Source organism: Microtus ochrogaster, chromosome 7 (genome assembly GCF_000317375.1).
Source record: "Microtus ochrogaster isolate Prairie Vole_2 chromosome 7, MicOch1.0, whole genome shotgun sequence".
NCBI classification, from domain to species: Eukaryota; Metazoa; Chordata; class Mammalia; order Rodentia; family Cricetidae; genus Microtus; species Microtus ochrogaster.
The window spans coordinates 28,213,108-28,229,430 of record NC_022014.1 but is presented as its reverse complement, the minus strand read 5'-3'; the positions used below and the strand labels follow the sequence as shown (position 1 = coordinate 28,229,430).

General features: G+C 50.5%; 1 protein-coding gene across 2 annotated transcripts in view; it reads left to right on the top strand.

Moving 5' to 3' along the window:
• The window catches only part of Pld2 (phospholipase D2), a 15,212-nt gene extending 2,932 nt beyond the window's left edge, over positions 1–12,280 (top strand). Inside the window, exons 10-25 of one of the 2 annotated variants that reach the window (XM_005349678.3) lie at positions 903–1,052; positions 6,088–6,171; positions 6,297–6,375; positions 7,287–7,397; positions 7,529–7,699; positions 8,137–8,263; positions 8,846–8,964; positions 9,054–9,167; positions 9,311–9,415; positions 9,580–9,668; positions 9,758–9,871; positions 10,032–10,081; positions 10,294–10,428; positions 10,610–10,763; positions 11,142–11,256; positions 11,433–12,280. In XM_005349678.3, the coding sequence (XP_005349735.1) occupies positions 903–1,052; positions 6,088–6,171; positions 6,297–6,375; positions 7,287–7,397; positions 7,529–7,699; positions 8,137–8,263; positions 8,846–8,964; positions 9,054–9,167; positions 9,311–9,415; positions 9,580–9,668; positions 9,758–9,871; positions 10,032–10,081; positions 10,294–10,428; positions 10,610–10,763; positions 11,142–11,256; positions 11,433–11,657 (1,942 nt within the window). In that variant the 3' untranslated portion in view covers positions 11,658–12,280. The other variant, XM_005349680.2, reaches the window with a different exon arrangement.
• The last annotated feature ends 4,043 nt before the right edge of the window (positions 12,281–16,323 follow it).

Below are 16,323 nucleotides of genomic sequence, written 5' to 3'. Positions count from 1 at the left end.
ATGGGTTCAAGGCCAGTCTGTGCCAAATAGACAAGATCTTGTCTTAAAAGGGAGAAGGAAAAGAAGAAAGAGAGGGGGGGGGCTCTTCAGTCCTTGGTCCAGCCAGAGCTTTGACACAGAGAACTAGTCTGTCCATGTATTTAGGATAGTCCTAGAATAAGGGCCTGTGGTACAGGGGATTGGAATAAATGTAGAGAGGGTGGGGGCTGGAAACAGAGGAGTGGGTGGTGCTCTTGCAGAGGCCCCAAGTTCTGATCCTTGCACCCATGCAGGGCGGCTTATGCCCACCAGTAACTCCAGCTCCAGGGAGGCTGATGCCTTCTTCTGGATTCTGTGGGCATTTTCACACACATGTGCACATGCACACTAAAAACTTGTTTGTTTTTTGTTTTGTTTTATTTTTGAGACAGGGTTTCTCTGTAGCATTGGAGCTGTCCTGGAACTAGCTCTGTAGACCAGGCTGGCATTGAACTCACAGAGATCCACCTGCCTCTGCCTCCCGAGTGCTGGGATTAAAGGTGTGCGCCATCACAGCCAAATGAAAACTTTTTTTAAAAAAAGTCTGCATAGTAATGGACACCTGTAATCCCAGCCCTTGGGAGGCTAAGCTGGGAGGATTGGCTCTGTAGAGCTCTATAGTGAAACTCTGACTTAAGAGAAGGGAGAGAGGGAAGGAGGGAGGAAAGGAAGCTAAACTCCATTTGCTCATTCAACAATGTTATTGTCAAATGCGTGTCTGATACAGTGCTGGTCTCTGGAAACCCACCTAGGAGTTGGGTTCAGTATGTCTGTGGACTCCAGCGTAGGGGCTACTGGGGGAATAAAGAGACGGTAGCAGCCAAAGGGGGGAGGTGTCTCTGGGCAAGACTGTAGGCTGAAGGAGAAGGATTTTTTCTGTGCAGGTCTCTGATACTCAAATGTGGCAGCTACCGGCAGGCACGGTGGTGGGGCCAGGAGATCACGGAGCTGGCACAGGGTCCAGGCAGAGATTTCCTACAGCTACATCGACATGACAGCTATGCCCCGCCCCGGCCTGGCACCTTGGCCCAGTGGTGAGACCCTGATGTCCTTTCTGAGCTTCTGCGTAGCTTTCTTTCCACCTTGCTATTCTCTGAGTTCATGATCCTCCCTCTTATCTCCTCTGACTTCATGTCCGTACTTTTATATCTCTCATCTCTCTGACCGCTTTACCTCTAGTTTTTTTTTTCAAGGCAAGGTTTCTCTGTGTAGTTTTGGATCCTGTCCCTGAACTCACTCTGTAGACCAGGCTGGCCTTGAACTCACAGAGATCCACCTGCCTCTGCGTCCGGAGTGCTGGGATTAAAGGCGTGCGCCACACCCGGCCCCCTTAACCTCCTTAACCACATGATTCGTCTGCTTCCTCATGATCTTCCAACTTGGCCATGTCCTTTGTCCTCTAACCTCCCTGACTCTTATGAGCATTTTAACCACAGGGAGCTCCCAAATCTGTTTGATTTGTTCTATCCCTTAAATACTTAATAAGCATTTAAATCTTAAGCACTTGCTATGTGCTCCATCCGGTAGTGGCAATAAGACACAGGCCTCTCCGGTTTAGGGGAGGAGGTGATCTAATTATATACCTATGTGAACTCACCACGGGGTGGTAGATGTATGGACAGGCACACAGAGGGGAGCACTGTCCCAGGGAGGATGTCAGGACAGGCTTCCAGAGGCATAGGGAGGGTATAGCGCTGAGGGTCCAGTGAGTCCGTGGCTCCAGATCTCGCAGAATCTAGCATGCTGAACCAGGAGGTTGACTGACCTTCTTCATAGGCAAAATGGGCATAAGAGGAAATTTTTCTTAGCGGTGGTGTTGAGATTAATTTTTTTTTACTTATTGCCTTACTTTTGCAGCATTGGGGATTAAACCTGGGATGCCATAAATGCTAGGCAAGCATTCTACCACTAAGATAAAGCTACTTGTGTGTGTGTATGCGTGTGTGTATTCACTTGTGTGTGTGTCCAGGTGTGTGTGTGTGTCCAGGTGTGTGTGTGTGTGTAAAAATCAGAGATTGGCCGTCATTGTCATCCTCTATCAATTTCCATTTTAAAAACATTATTTTATGTGTGTGTGTTTTATGTGGCATGTGTAGCTAGGCACCATAGGCATGCAATGCCCTACAGGTCAGAAGAAAGCATTGGATCCCCTGGATCTGGAGTTATGGAAGGCTGTGAGCCACCATATGGGTGCTGGGAATTGAACTTGGGTCTTCTGCAAGACTTCTGCAATGGGCTTTTAACCATTGCACGTGTCTCAGGCACCTCCATTTTAATTTTGAGACGGTGTCTGGAGCTTACCGATTTGGCTAGACTGGCTGGGCAGCAAGCTCGTGAGATCTGCCAGTCTCTAGCCCTGCCCTGGCACTGGACTTACGGGCATGAGCTGCTCTGCCTGGCTTTCTTATTTTGGTGCTGAAGACCTGAGCTCAGCTCATCATGCTCACACAGCAAGCCCCTTAAACCATCGAGCCCAGCACCGTTTCCTTCTTCTTTTACTGTTTTGTGTGTGTATGGTGTACATGTTAGTGTGTGCAGGTGTGCGTGAACATGTGTGTGTGTGCATGTGAAGGCCGAGGACAGCTGAGATTTTCCTGAGCTACTCGTCACCTTAGTTTTTACTTGTTTGTCTATTTGCTTATTTTTATGTATGTGAATGTTTTATCTGCATGTATGTATGCACACCATGTGTGTGCTTGGTGCCCAATGGTGCCAGAAGTGTCAGATCCCTTGGAACTGGAGTTACAGATGGTTGTGAACTGCCATGTGGGTGGGTGCTGGGAACCAAACCTGGGTCCTCTGCAAGAGCAGTAAATACTCTTATCTGCTGAGATCTCTCTCCAACTCCAATCACTTCATTTTTTTTTTTTTTGAGCTAGGTTCTCTGAACCTAGAACTTACTAATTTAACTGTAATAGTTAGCAAACTCGGGATCTGCCTCTGTCTGCCTCCTCAGTACTGGGATAATAGACATGTGCTGGGCTCTATTTTGTGTGTTTTGCATGTGTGTCTGTGTACCACATGCATGCTTGGTGTCCTTGGAGACCAGATGAGGTCATTGTATTCCCCTGGAACTGGAGTTAAACACTGTTGCAAACCAGGCAGAGGCGGGAGGATCTCTATGAGTTTGAGGCCACCCTGATCTACGGAGCAAGTTCCAGGATAGCCAAGGCTACACAGAAAAACCCTGACTTGAAACAACCCAAAACCAAACCAAAACAAAAACTGTTAGAAGCTGCCATGTGGGTGCTGAGAATCGAACCTAGGTCCTCTGGAAGAACAGCCAGTGCTGTTAGCCACTGAGCCTTTTCTCTAGCCCTGGTTTATTATTTATTTATTTTGATTTTTCAAGGCAGGGTTTCTCTGTAGCTTTGGAGCCTGTCCTGGAACTAACTCTTGTAGACCAGGCTGGCCTCGAACTCACAGAGATCCGCCTACCTCTGCCTCCCGAGTGCTGGGATTAAAGGCGTGCGCCACCACCGCCTGGCACCCTGGTTTATTTTTAATACATGAGTACTAGCCACTATTTATGTAGAGCTTACTGTGTACCAGGAATGAAGCATGTTTCACATATTAACCTGTTGCATCCTCTGAACTCTTACTAGGCAAGCACAGTTGTTATCTCGGTTCTATACGTGAAGGAGTGGAGACAAGAACGTGCTGGGTAACTTACCCAGGGTCATACAGTGACAGTGGAACTGGGATTTGCGTGCAAGCAGTTGGAGTCAAGGCCGGTCCTGGCCACCCTCCTGGACTGAGGAGTCAAATGAAAGGGTGTGGCTCAGTGGGAGGCTATTTGCCTATCACCAGGGAGATCCTGAACTTGGTCCCCAGCCTATCACCAGGGAGATCCTGAACTTGGTCCCCAGCCTATCACCAGGGAGATCCTGAACTTGGTCTCCAGCACTTAGGGAAAAAAGTACAGTGATGTATAAGTAAAAAAATTCAAGCTAGATGTGATGGTGGAGAGACCTGTAATCCCAGCATTTGAGAGAGACAGGAGAATTGATTCAAGTCTGAGGACAGCCTGGACTACACAGTCAGGGTAAGACACTATCTTGAAATAAAAACAGTTGCACAAAGCAGTTGTAATTGCCACTCCCTGCCTCACCCCATTGTTTTGTAGCCCCCTCCAGTCAGTTGCATTTCTCCTGCCAGAAGTAACCTTGGCAACAGTTTTGTGTTCTCTGGCATCACCTGCATGTTCTTATACGCATGTGCATATGTTACTTTTTACTTTAACGCAAATGGGATTGTCAACTCTATTTTAGTCTCAGTTTTCTTCCATTTAAAGACTGGACATTTACAGGCTGGAGAGGTGACTCAGTGGTTAAGAGCACTGGCTGTTCTTCCAGAGGACCCACGTTAATTCTCAGCACCCACATGCAGCTCACAACTGTCTGTAACTCCAGTTCCAGGGGATCCAACTGCCCCACATGGACATGAATACAAACAGAACACCAGTGCACATAAAATTAAATAAAGTCTTTGAAATGAAAAGACTGGACACTTAGGTTATTTTTTTCTTTCTGTCTTAAAGATAACATCCCCCATAAACATAATCTTTGCCTAAATATTTAGAATATGAATTCCTAGAAATACAGTTACTGGCTGTCAAAATGACTCAGCAGGTAAAGGCACTTTGCCAAGCTTGACAAGCTGAGTTTGATCCCTGGGATTCACACAGTGTAAGAGTCCTGACTCCCTGAAATTGTCCCTGGTCTTTTCCCTGCCCCCCACCCTCCAAATAAATCAATGTAACAATTTTTATTTATTTATTTATTTATTGCTGGGCATTGGTGGCACACACCTTTGATCCCAGCTCGGGAGGCAAAGAGAGGCAGATCTCTGTGAGTTTGAGGCCAGCCTGGTCTACAAGAGCTAGTTACAGGACACTTAGAACTGTTACACAGAGAAACCCTGTCTCAAAAAAACCAATAAATAAATAAATAAGAATTTTTTTAAATAAAGAGCCTAGGTATGATGTCATACACCTTTAATCCTGCACTAGGGAGGCAGAGGCAGTGTTTCTCCAAGTTCAAGTTCAGCCTGGTCTACATAGATGGTTTCAGACTAGCAGGCTGCGGAGTGAGATCCTGTCAAAAAACAAAACGAAAACAAAATCGCCATATATATTTAATGGCATTAAAGAGTATGTATTTGAAAAAATTTGAGGTTTATGTTGGCTAGATGTAGGTCAACACTGGCATCTGCAAAGAACTGAGAGTCAAACCTTCAAGGCCGGCCTGGACCACAGTGAGATCCTGTCTCAAAAAGGTCGATAACCGGTTCCTGTGGTCGGTGAGAATACCCGCTTCTTACACGCTGATACTGTTACAGATGAGTGTCTTTCGTGGTTTGGTTTGGTTGAGACAGGTCTTCCTGCCTACCGTGCTGAAAGCTGAGGTTATAGACACGAAGCACCACACCTGGCAGAAGGCACTATTTCCTTTAAAAAGCCAGGCGTGGCAGTGCACGCCTTTAGCCCCAGCGCTTGGGAGGCACAGGCAGTCCAGTCTGTGAGTTGGAAGCCAGCCTGGTCTACAGAGTAAATTCAAGGACAGCCAGGACTACTTATTTAACTTGAATTCCTTGTGAATGTGACATTTCAAACTTTGGGTAATCGTCTGGCCTCAGCCTGGGGTTACAGGCCCTGCCCTGATTTCTTGTTAATTAGGGAACTGAGCGTTTTGCCCTATGACCGACCGACCATCTTAGTATCTGCTGTGAACTGCCAGCTCTGATTCTTTGCTTACTCTTCAGCTTCTCTGTTTTTCCTTTCATTTGCTTCCTATTGTTCTGCTGGAGCTGTTTAATGTGTGATGAATTCAACCTTGCGGTCTTTGGTCAGTTTCTGTATGATCGTGTTTTGTCATTCTTACTTAGCTCACTCTGGCACATCACACCGATTAATCCCAGTCGATGTATTTGATACGATCTAACCTCTCTGATCATTCCTGATCTCTGACCCTGCCGTCACCTCTGACCCATGACTATCCTCCGGTCTTTACTCTCCAGAACTTTCTGGCTTCTGACTCCCCTGACCTCCTTGGCTTGGCCTCCCCCCAGGTTTGTGAATGGGGCAGGTTACTTTGCTGCTGTGGCAGACGCCATCCTGCGAGCTCGGGAGGAAATTTTCATCACGGACTGGTGGTGAGTGAGGTCAGGTGCAGGGATAAAGGGGTATAAGGGGTGGGGGCAGAGCTGTGCCTGGGGGCTGGGGGAGGGGGAGCTGTCTTCACCTTAGCTTGCTCCTTACCCACTGCCCTGACTTCCAGGTTGAGTCCTGAGATTTACCTGAAGCGTCCAGCCCATTCAGAGGACTGGAGACTGGACGTTATGCTCAAGAGGAAGGCGGTGAGGAGTGGGTTGGCTGTGGGTGGGAGTTAACTGGAAGGACTTCAGCAGGAGTCATCCAAGGAGAAGGTTGGGAGTCTGAGGCTTCAGGACCAGGAACTGTCCCCCTCCTGGCTCAGTGTTTGTCAGCTGTCACCTCCTGGTTCCCTCTTAAGGATACTCACATAGATTAGGTTCCCACTACTCAGACTCTTTCTGTGCTGTCTGGTGTAGATGGCTGTGTCTCTTTGCTGGGCAGCATCCTAAGTCCCAGCACAAAAGCACGGCACCTGTAAAGCACCAAGCATTTGTGAGTGCTTTGTTTTTAAGACAGTGCCTTGGCTGCCCTGGAACTCTCTATATAGACCAGGCTGGCAAACTTGGAGATCCACCTGCCTCTGCCTCATCAGTGCTGGGATTAAAGGTGCAGGCCACCACATCTGGCATCAGTGAATGTCGATGTGAATGCGGACAAGAGAAAGGACACATGGATGATGGGGAGAGAGCGGATAGATGGTAGAAAACGGGTGTGGTGGCACCACCTGTAATTCCAGCACTTGGGAGATGGAGATGAGCGGAAGGTTAGCCTTGGCTGTGTACTGAATATTATACCAGCTTGGACTAAAGTATGTGTCTCAAACAGGGATAAAAAAGACCAGGGAGATGCATGGAAGGATATGACGTGGGAAGGTGGAGGTGATTAGGTCGATGGCAGACAGGAGTTAAGATGATGGTTGGGGCGATGCCGGGTTAGGTTATGAAAGGTGGGTGGATAGATGAGTGGGAGAGCCTTCTGCTGCAAGCGCCATGACGGGTGCACGAGGGAGAGCATCCAGGAAGGGCGGAGGGGCATACAGGAATCCTGAGCATGGGAGTCGGACGGGGCCACTTGGGGAGAGGCACTAGGATTTGGTTTTCCCACTTACTACCAGGAAGAAGGTGTCCGTATATCCATACTGCTGTTTAAGGAAGTGGAACTGGCCTTGGGCATCAACAGTGGCTATAGCAAGAGGGTGCTGATGCTGCTGCACCCCAACATAAAGGTGATGTTCAGGCCTGAGTTCCTTTCTACACCACAGCCACTGCCCTTCTGCCCCATGAAATGTCCCATCCTCCATCTTTCCCTGCCCAGTCCTCTCACCTGAACCCTCCCCCATCCTCCACCCAATTCTAGGTGATGCGCCACCCAGACCTTGTGACACTGTGGGCCCATCATGAGAAGCTCCTGGTGGTAGACCAAGTAGTGGCTTTCTTGGGGGGGCTAGACCTTGCCTATGGCCGCTGGGATGATGTGCAGTACCGACTGACTGACCTTGGGGACCCCTCTGAATCTACAGATTCACAGGTAATTGCCCAAGGCCATCCTGAGCTCCCCCAAGGCCAGGTACTCTATGTTTACACCCTTCCCAGCACTGCCAACCTGCAGAGCTCCTCAGCCGTTCAGAGACTCCAGGAAGCTATGCTGTTGTTTCTGGGACAGGGTCTAACTGTATAGCTCAAGCTATCCAAAATCTGTCATCCCCCATCTCAGCTTCCAGATTGCTGAGATTATAGGGATGTCAGGCAGGAGGATTTCAAGTTTGAGGCCAGCCTGGGATGGACACACGCGCGCACACACACACACACACACACACACACACACACACACACACACCTGACTCGGACTGGACTGCAGCTGACCGGGGAGGTTAGGGGAGCAGCCTCTGCTGCAGTGCACCTGTCTTCTCTTTGGCCTGGCCCCATGACCTCACTTTGCCTGGATGTGGTGTGTTCTTCCTACAGACGCCCACAGCAGGCGCGGACCCTGCAGCCACCCCAGACCTGTCGCATAACCGACTCTTCTGGTTGGGAAAGGACTACAGCAATCTCATCACCAAGGACTGGGTGCAGCTGGATCGGCCTTTCGAAGGTGAGGCTCCCTCCCCCAAGGCCTCCAGGAGCTGACAGCTGGGGCAGAAGCTGAGGTGAAATGAGTCACGGAGAGTGCGGCCTTCCCTCTGGAAGGTTCCTTCTCTACAACTCCCTTTTCATCCCCATCTTAGTCAGGGTTACTGTTGCTGTGAGGAAACCCATGACAAAAAGCGACTTGGGGAGGAAAGGGGTTATTTCCACATCATTGTTCATCAAAGGAAGTCAGGACAGGAAGTCAAGCATGGATGGAACCTGGAGGCAGGAGCTACTGCAGAGACCATGGAGAGATGCTGCTTACTGGCTTGCTCCCTATGGCTTGCTCAGCCTGCTTTCTTAAAGAACCCAGGACCACCAGCCCAGGGGTGGTCCTACCCACAATGGTTGGGCCCTTCCACATCAATCACTAATAGGAAAATGCCCTACAGGCTTGCCCAATCTTACGGAGGCATTATCTCGATCGAGGTTCCCTCCTCTCTGATGACTCTAGCTTGAGTCAAGTTGACAAGCCAGCACACTCCTGTTCCAAGTATCCCCAACACGCCAGCCCTCACTTCTCCCTTAACTCTCCTGGGACTTCCAGATTTTATTGACAGAGAGACCTCACCTAGGATGCCATGGAGGGATGTTGGCGTGGTTGTACACGGTGCAGCTGCCCGGGACCTTGCTCGCCACTTCATCCAGCGCTGGAACTTCACGAAGGTGCTGGCTCCAGAGGGACCGGAGGGAGGGAGGGAAAAGCCAGGTTCGGCCTCTCACCTTCTGCTGACTCTGCTCTCCCTTCATGGCAGACCACCAAGGCCAAGTACAAGATACCCATGTACCCCTACCTGCTGCCCAAGTCCACCAGCACTGCGAACCATCTCCCTTTCACCATCCCAGGCGGGCAGTGCACCACTGTGCAGGTGATAGTCCTGATCAGCCTGCCCCTACCCTCCCTCTCATTAGCCCGCAGCACCTCCTCCCCCAGAGCCCACTCCCACCCCCCACCGTGCCCAGTTTCTCTTCTCCTGGTCTTATAAACCACATTCTATTCACCATGCCATAGGTCTTGAGGTCTGTGGACCGATGGTCAGCGGGGACTTTGGAGAACTCCATCCTCAATGCCTACCTACATACCATCAGAGAGAGCCAGCACTTTCTGTACATTGAGGTCTGACTGAGGCAGAAGTGGAGGGAGAAGATGGCAAGGATGTCCCAGTGGAGGGCCTGGGGACGTCAGGAGGATCAGTCTTTGAGGCCTGGCCTGGCCGGGACCTTGGACTGGGGCCAGAGGTCAAGGCCAGGATGCTGATGTCTCTCTGATCCTTTCCCCAGAACCAGTTCTTTATTAGCTGCTCGGATGGGCGTACCGTTCTGAACAAGGTGGGCGATGAGATTGTGGACAGAATCCTAAAGGCCCACAAGTAAGGCGGGGATGGGGCATTGCGGAAGCCCAGGTATAGGGGCAGAATGCGTTTTGGGGATCATCCCACCTCTGACTGTTGTCTCCCAGACAGGGGCAGTGTTTCCGAGTCTACGTGCTTTTGCCTTTGCTCCCTGGCTTTGAGGGTGACATCTCCACAGGGGGTGGTAACTCAATCCAGGCCATTCTGCACTTCACTTACAGGTGACTTCCCCACAGTGAGACTCCCCCTTCATGCCCCCCCCCCGCACACTAGGTCACACTAGTGTCCTTTCCACCCTGTCCTGACCCCTCCCTGCCTCTCTCAGCTCTTCCCTTCCTCCTCCTTCAGCCTCTGCCTCCCTCACCCTTTCTTTCCTCTCAGGACCCTGTGTCGTGGGGAATATTCAATCTTACACCGTCTCAAAGCAGCCAGTGAGTGCTGGGGGCTCAAGGCCTGGACCCCTGACAGGGAGGCAGCTTGGGTAGCTGGAGTCCTGGGAATTGGGGAAGGACACTGTCATTCTTGCACGCTCCTCAGCCTGCAGGTGGCTTTTCACTGCTGGGATGAGGTGGGATGGAGTCCCATCCACTCACAGCAGACGCCTCTCACTTCGCTGCCCCTCCCCCACCTCTCTCGTGTACAGTGGGGACAGCGTGGCGGGATTACGTGTCCATCTGTGGGCTTCGCACACATGGGGAGCTGGGCGGACACCCGATCTCTGAGCTCATCTATATCCACAGCAAGCTGCTCATCGCAGATGACAGGACAGTCATCATTGGTCAGTGCTACACCCGGTCCTCTGTCAAGAGAGGGGCTGGGAGGCTCAGAGGGCGACACAGAGTCTGCAGTGAAGCTCACAGTGAGGGGCTTCAGGCTAGTGCTCTGGCTAAAGGGGATGAGGTGCTGGGGAGGCCCTCCTGGGCCCAAGTAGACACAGTGTGCCCTTGAACTCATCCCAGGTTCTGCAAACATCAACGACAGGAGCTTGCTGGGGAAACGGGACAGTGAGCTAGCCATACTGATTGAGGATACAGAAATGGAGGCGTCCCTCATGGACGGGGTGGAGTACCAGGCAGGCAGGTTTGCCTTGAGTTTGCGGAAGCACTGTTTCAGGTAAGAGTGCAGGTGGATGTGGGGGCGATGGGAGGGGCTGCCCTTTGAGCTAGATGTGAGGGTTTCCTAGAGCTGGTACTAGATTTACCAGACTAATCCAGTTACGGTATCAACCAATTAGGAACACACATATACTGGAAGTTGCTATATAGCATAGGCTGACCTTGAACTCTTGATCTTCCAGCCTCTGCCTTCAAAGTTACTACGCCCAGCTAAAGTAATTGTTTTTTTAAAAACATCAAAGTAAGAAAGACCAATCAAAGCCCCACTAGGTGGTCTAACATGTATTCTTACCGTTTATCACAGCTGTTTGGAAGTACCAGGTGTTGAGGTTTCTTAAGGAACTTAATTTGGCCCACTGGTACCATTCTTCTCTAGTGTGATTCTTGGGGCAAATACCCGGCCAGACCTGGATCTCCGAGACCCTGTCTGTGACGACTTCTTCCAGCTGTGGCAAGAAACAGCCGAGAACAATGCCAACATCTATGAGCAGGTAGAAGCTGGGGAAGGTCTGGCATGAGGAATTGATGGGTTATCCTGTACAGAAAGGCGATGCCTCTGGGGAGCATTTTCTACTAGGATTCAGTAGTCCAGGGGTGCCGAGAGGTGATAGGGAATGAGGAGTCCAGCCAATCTCAGTTGGCTCCCATGTCCGCTCTTCTACCCTAGATCTTCCGCTGCCTGCCGTCCAATGCCACTCGTTCCCTGCGGTCTCTCCGGGAGTACGTGGCTGTGGAACCCTTGGCCACGGTCAGCCCTTCTTTGGCCCAGTCTGAACTCAGCCACATCCAGGGCCACCTAGTTCACTTCCCCCTCAAGTTTCTGGAGGATGAGTCTCTGTTGCCCCCGCTGGGGAGCAAGGAGGGCATGATCCCTTTAGAAGTATGGACGTAGCTGAGGCTTCAGCCTGGCAGCAGCCACAGCCGCTGGGCTCCATGGTGCCTGATCCTTGCCACAAACCCTGAGTTCCAAGGGCAGTGCCCTCTGATCCCTAGGGAGGACATCTCTAAGGAATACTAGAGAATCACAGAGGACCTTTGAGAAGTAACCCAAGGGAGCACTCCCAAGCCTGGCCTGGGGAGGCAGGAGAGCATTCTGGAGAGGTTTGTCCTCCCACCACCTAGTTCAAACCACTGCTCATAGAAGCCTAACTCTTACTAGGAGGCCTGAAGTCAGGCCTTTTATTCCAGGAAAAGGAGCTCCTGTCCTGGGTCTTCTTCATCTCACTCTTCCTCCTGCCCTTGAACCCCCTATGTGCCCCAGGGCCTCTCTCCCAGTCCATCGCTGCCAAGATGGAGGGAGAACGGAGCCACTTTTGACGGCAGTTCCCCACCCACAGTGGTGGGGAAGACACTGTAACTGCCTCCACCAGCCTGCTGACAGACACTAACTTTGTATTGGTTCATCAAACATTTCATAAATAAAAGTGTAGAAAGGGCCCATGCCTCTTCTTCGCAGTGATGTGTGTCGTCATAGACTCTCCCTGCCTGCACAGGACACCCGTCCTCACCTCTCTGCCTCGATTCTTGTTTCTTCTGTTCTCATATCTGTGTCTCAAGTTCATTCACCTAATTCCTGAAGGAAGGTGAGGACCAAACTGTGTCTGTGTATGTGTGCACACCATATTTCCATAACTTCATATGTCTGAGGCATTTTGCAGTTACAAAATGTTGGGCACAGGTAGCCACAGAAGCACAAAGAAACTCAGAGGGGTGGAGGATTTAGGAAGGCTTCACCGAGGGTGTATGGGGGGGGGGTGGGTACCGATGTGGGCCAAAGGCTTTGGGTTGTGGGCCCATCCTATCTGAGAGTAACCCTTCAGTTCTCTCAAGGTGCTTACTGTCAAGTCTGATGACTTGAGTTTGACCCCCAAGACCCACATGGTGGAAGGAGAGAACAGATTCCTGAAAACTGTCCTCTGACCTCCACACCCAGGCCATGGCATTCCCGTGTGCACATACACAATAAATTGATTAATTTTAAAAATTAACTAAAAAACTTTTTTGCTCACACCTTTGAGAGACAGAAGCAGGCAGATCTCTTGAGTTCAAGGCTAGCCTAATCTGAAGGACAGCCAGGGCTATTCAGATCCCTCTCTCAAATCCCCCACAAAAAGACCACTAACCTTGACTTCCAGCCTTCACTGTACACGACTACACACACAAACACACACACCTGTGTACCTCCAAACAGATGCGCGCACACACACAAGACAAAACACTAATCTCCGAGAAATCCGCCTCCCACACACAGAAATTCCAGGTACTAATTAGCATCCAATGCATTAATTAGTCTCATTGTCAGCACTTAAACATCTCCTTCCCTAGGGGACCATTCCTTAACTGTAAGGTGGGGGCAGCAGCACCCCAAGCTGGGCCTGGGGATAGACTGGCTTCTTATTCCACATAGCAGCCTTCTAGTTCTTACCCATGGAGTGTCTAAAGACAGGGTCTTGCTGCGAAGACCAGCAAGGCTGCAGCAATCCTGCCTCTGCTTCATGCCCAGCTACGACAGGGTCTTGTACAACTCAGCTGGCCTCTAATTCCTGATCCTTGAGCCTCGTGCCTCAACCTCCTGCGGGCAGGGATTGCAGGAATGAACAAGCCCGGCTGTAGTCCAGGTTCCGGCTAACATAGTGTAGGGGAGGAAAGCAAGGCAGCCACCCTGTCTCTTTACGAACACAAGTCAGCTGCCACCAGTCTTGCCCTCTCCCCTTCCCCACTCCATTGCATGGCCTTGAAAGGCGAAGGTAGCTGTTTATCCTGTCCCTGAGACGTTGACTTGCTCATTTGTTTATTAACTATCTTTATCAAATACTTCATGAGTCCAGCATCAACAAATTTATTGAGTATAAGCCAAGTGCCTCTATTATTGAATTCATTCTGGACAGAATCTCACTGGCTGACTTGAAATTCACTGTGTAGACCAGGCTGGCCCTGAACTTGCTGGGATCCTCCTGCCTTTGCCTCCCAAGTTCTGGGATTACAGGTGTGAACCACACTTGGGTTTTTGTTTGTTCCTTAAACAAGACCTCATATAGCACAGGCTGACTTAGATCTCACTCTGTAGCTCAGGCTGGCCTTGTATTTGCAGGAGTCCTCTGGCCTCAGCCTCCAGAGCATTGGAGTTAGAAGTTTTTCCTAACATCTATTTTATGGTAATTATGACTGGTTTCAGAGAAGTTAGTGTCTTGCCTATAGCGGTACTTCAGATTTAGTTTCCCCTACTATACAGTGGTCCCGACCTTGAACTACTGTAGTTGCCTAGTAGACAGCAGAAGCCTTGATTCATCTTAGCATCCACAGGTGCCAGACCCCGGGCTGGACAACACTGACATCATCTCTGCTTAGAGTCACTTAAAATTCAGTTGTCAAACATTACCAAAGGCCTAAGGCAGCTAAAACAAGAGCCAAACTCACCAGATCAAGAAAGGCTTCAGGGCCAGCAAGAGGCCTGTCTCATCAGGCCTGCCTGGTGACCTGAATTAGACCCCCAGGACCAACGTGGCGGAAGGAGACCTCCACACAGAGGTAGTCCTTTGACCTCCGTATGTGCACCGTATCACTCAAGCACTCGCACAAATACACGTAACAGAGTTTCATTCAAGAACATTCACAGAGAGGCGATTCCAACAGGGATCACAAAGGCCAGTGAGAATGGCAAGGGCTGGTGAATCATGGGTTTGTATCTGTGATGAAACACCACGACCAAAGCAACTCGGGGAGAAAAGGGTCTGCTTCCGTTTACAATGCTCACGTCACTCCATCACTGAGGGAAGTCAGGGCAGGAGCCCGGAGGCAGGCGCTGATGCAGAGGCCACGGAGGAGTGCAGCTTACTGGCTGGCTCCACCTGCTCTTACACAACCCAGGCCCAGGCGGCACCACTCCTAGTAGGCTGGGACTTCCTAAATCAATCATCGGTCAAGAAAATGCTTCCCAGGCTTACTCACCGGCCAGTCTGGTGGGGGTGTTTGCTCAGTTGAATTTCCCTCTTCCTAAATGGCTCTACTTTGTGTCAAGTTGACATAAAACTAGCCAGCCCAACTGGAAGTCCGAGAATATTCCAAGGGAAAGAAAAGCAAGTGAAGAGATAGGGAAGAGATGTCTGGGAGCTTCAAGCAATGTATCCTTCAGAACAGCTGGAACAAGCTTAAGTGTGGCAGGAAGGAAGGAAGGAAGGAAGGAAGGAAGGAAGGAAGGAAGGAAGGAAGGAAGGAAGGATATGGTCAGAGACACGGGCAGAATCTTGAAAGTCTTTGATACCCCTGCCCACAGGGCAACGGAGTCAGCAAAGGGTGGGCTCACTCACTTCCCAGGACGACAGAAATGCAATCCTCTTGCCTCAGGTTCTTGAGTGGTGGGCTCACTCAAGCCTTAAACAGAGAATGATGTCAGATTTAAGTTTTAGGAAAATCCCTTCTGGATATGAAGAATTGACTAGAGTGTGCCCGGCAGGGAAGCCCTGTGGGTGGATGACAGTAATGGGGGAGGAAGGAGGGTTGGGGCTTGAATATGGGGCACACGGTAAACGAGTCAGGAGGGTATCCAGAGCAAGACTGAATGAGCATCCAAATGTACAAGACTGCTCCAGAGAATTCAAACTCACCTAAGCAATGTTTATATTAAGACTGGACAGAGAAACCCTGCCTCGCGGGAAAATAAAAAACAAAACCCAAAACAAAATAAAAAGACTGAAAATGGGGGTTTTCAGAAGGAGTATTAATGTTGGAAGAGATTTTGAGACACGCAGAACCTTCGCCCCCAACTCCATAAAGAAGAGGCCAGAAAGGCAAGTTGACTTGCTCAAGGTCACACAGCGCATGCGTCAGTGGCAAACCGTGACTGTCTACACAGTTACACTGCACCACCCATCTAGTGAGACTAACCGGCTGGAGGTGCTGTGTCAACAGGAGTAGAGAGCTAAGGTGCTGGAACAAAACTTGGAGCTTGGATACTTGCTGCTTTGCTACCAGCAACTCCAGCGCCAGTCCCTTCCGGCAGAACACTGTTAAGATAAGCGTGTGCAGTCCGAGTGCCTATCCTAGGGGCTGAGATCCGCTCCGCACATCCCCACTCCAGCCAGGAAAAGGAGTAAAGGGCAGACAGTACCCCCTCCTTCCCTCCCACGTGGTTTCTCCAGCCAAGTTCTCATGGAGAGGCCCCGCCCTCAGCGGCTCCACTGTTGCCATGGCAATTGGGTGGGTGGACAGCCAGTCCTATCTAGAGGCCAGCAGCCCTCGCGTGGGGAGTTACCATAACAACCTCCTAGTAATAGAGGGGTTTGGGTCCCGCCTCCCTTCCCCCGCAAACCCAGAGGTGGGTGGTTTGATTGGCAGCCGGGCACACGAAAGAAAGAAAGAAAAGAAGTCAAATAAAAATCAAGGGAGGAATCAGGAGAGAGGACGCAAAAAGTAATAATAATAATAATAAAAAGGGGGAAAGGAAGGAAAGGTGTGTGCGCACGCGCACCAGCGGGTGGGCGCACTCCTTCCACGCCGGGCTCCCGCGAGGCTCGGCCTGGCGCGCACCCGCCGCCCGCTCTCGCGCGCCTGCGCGCAGG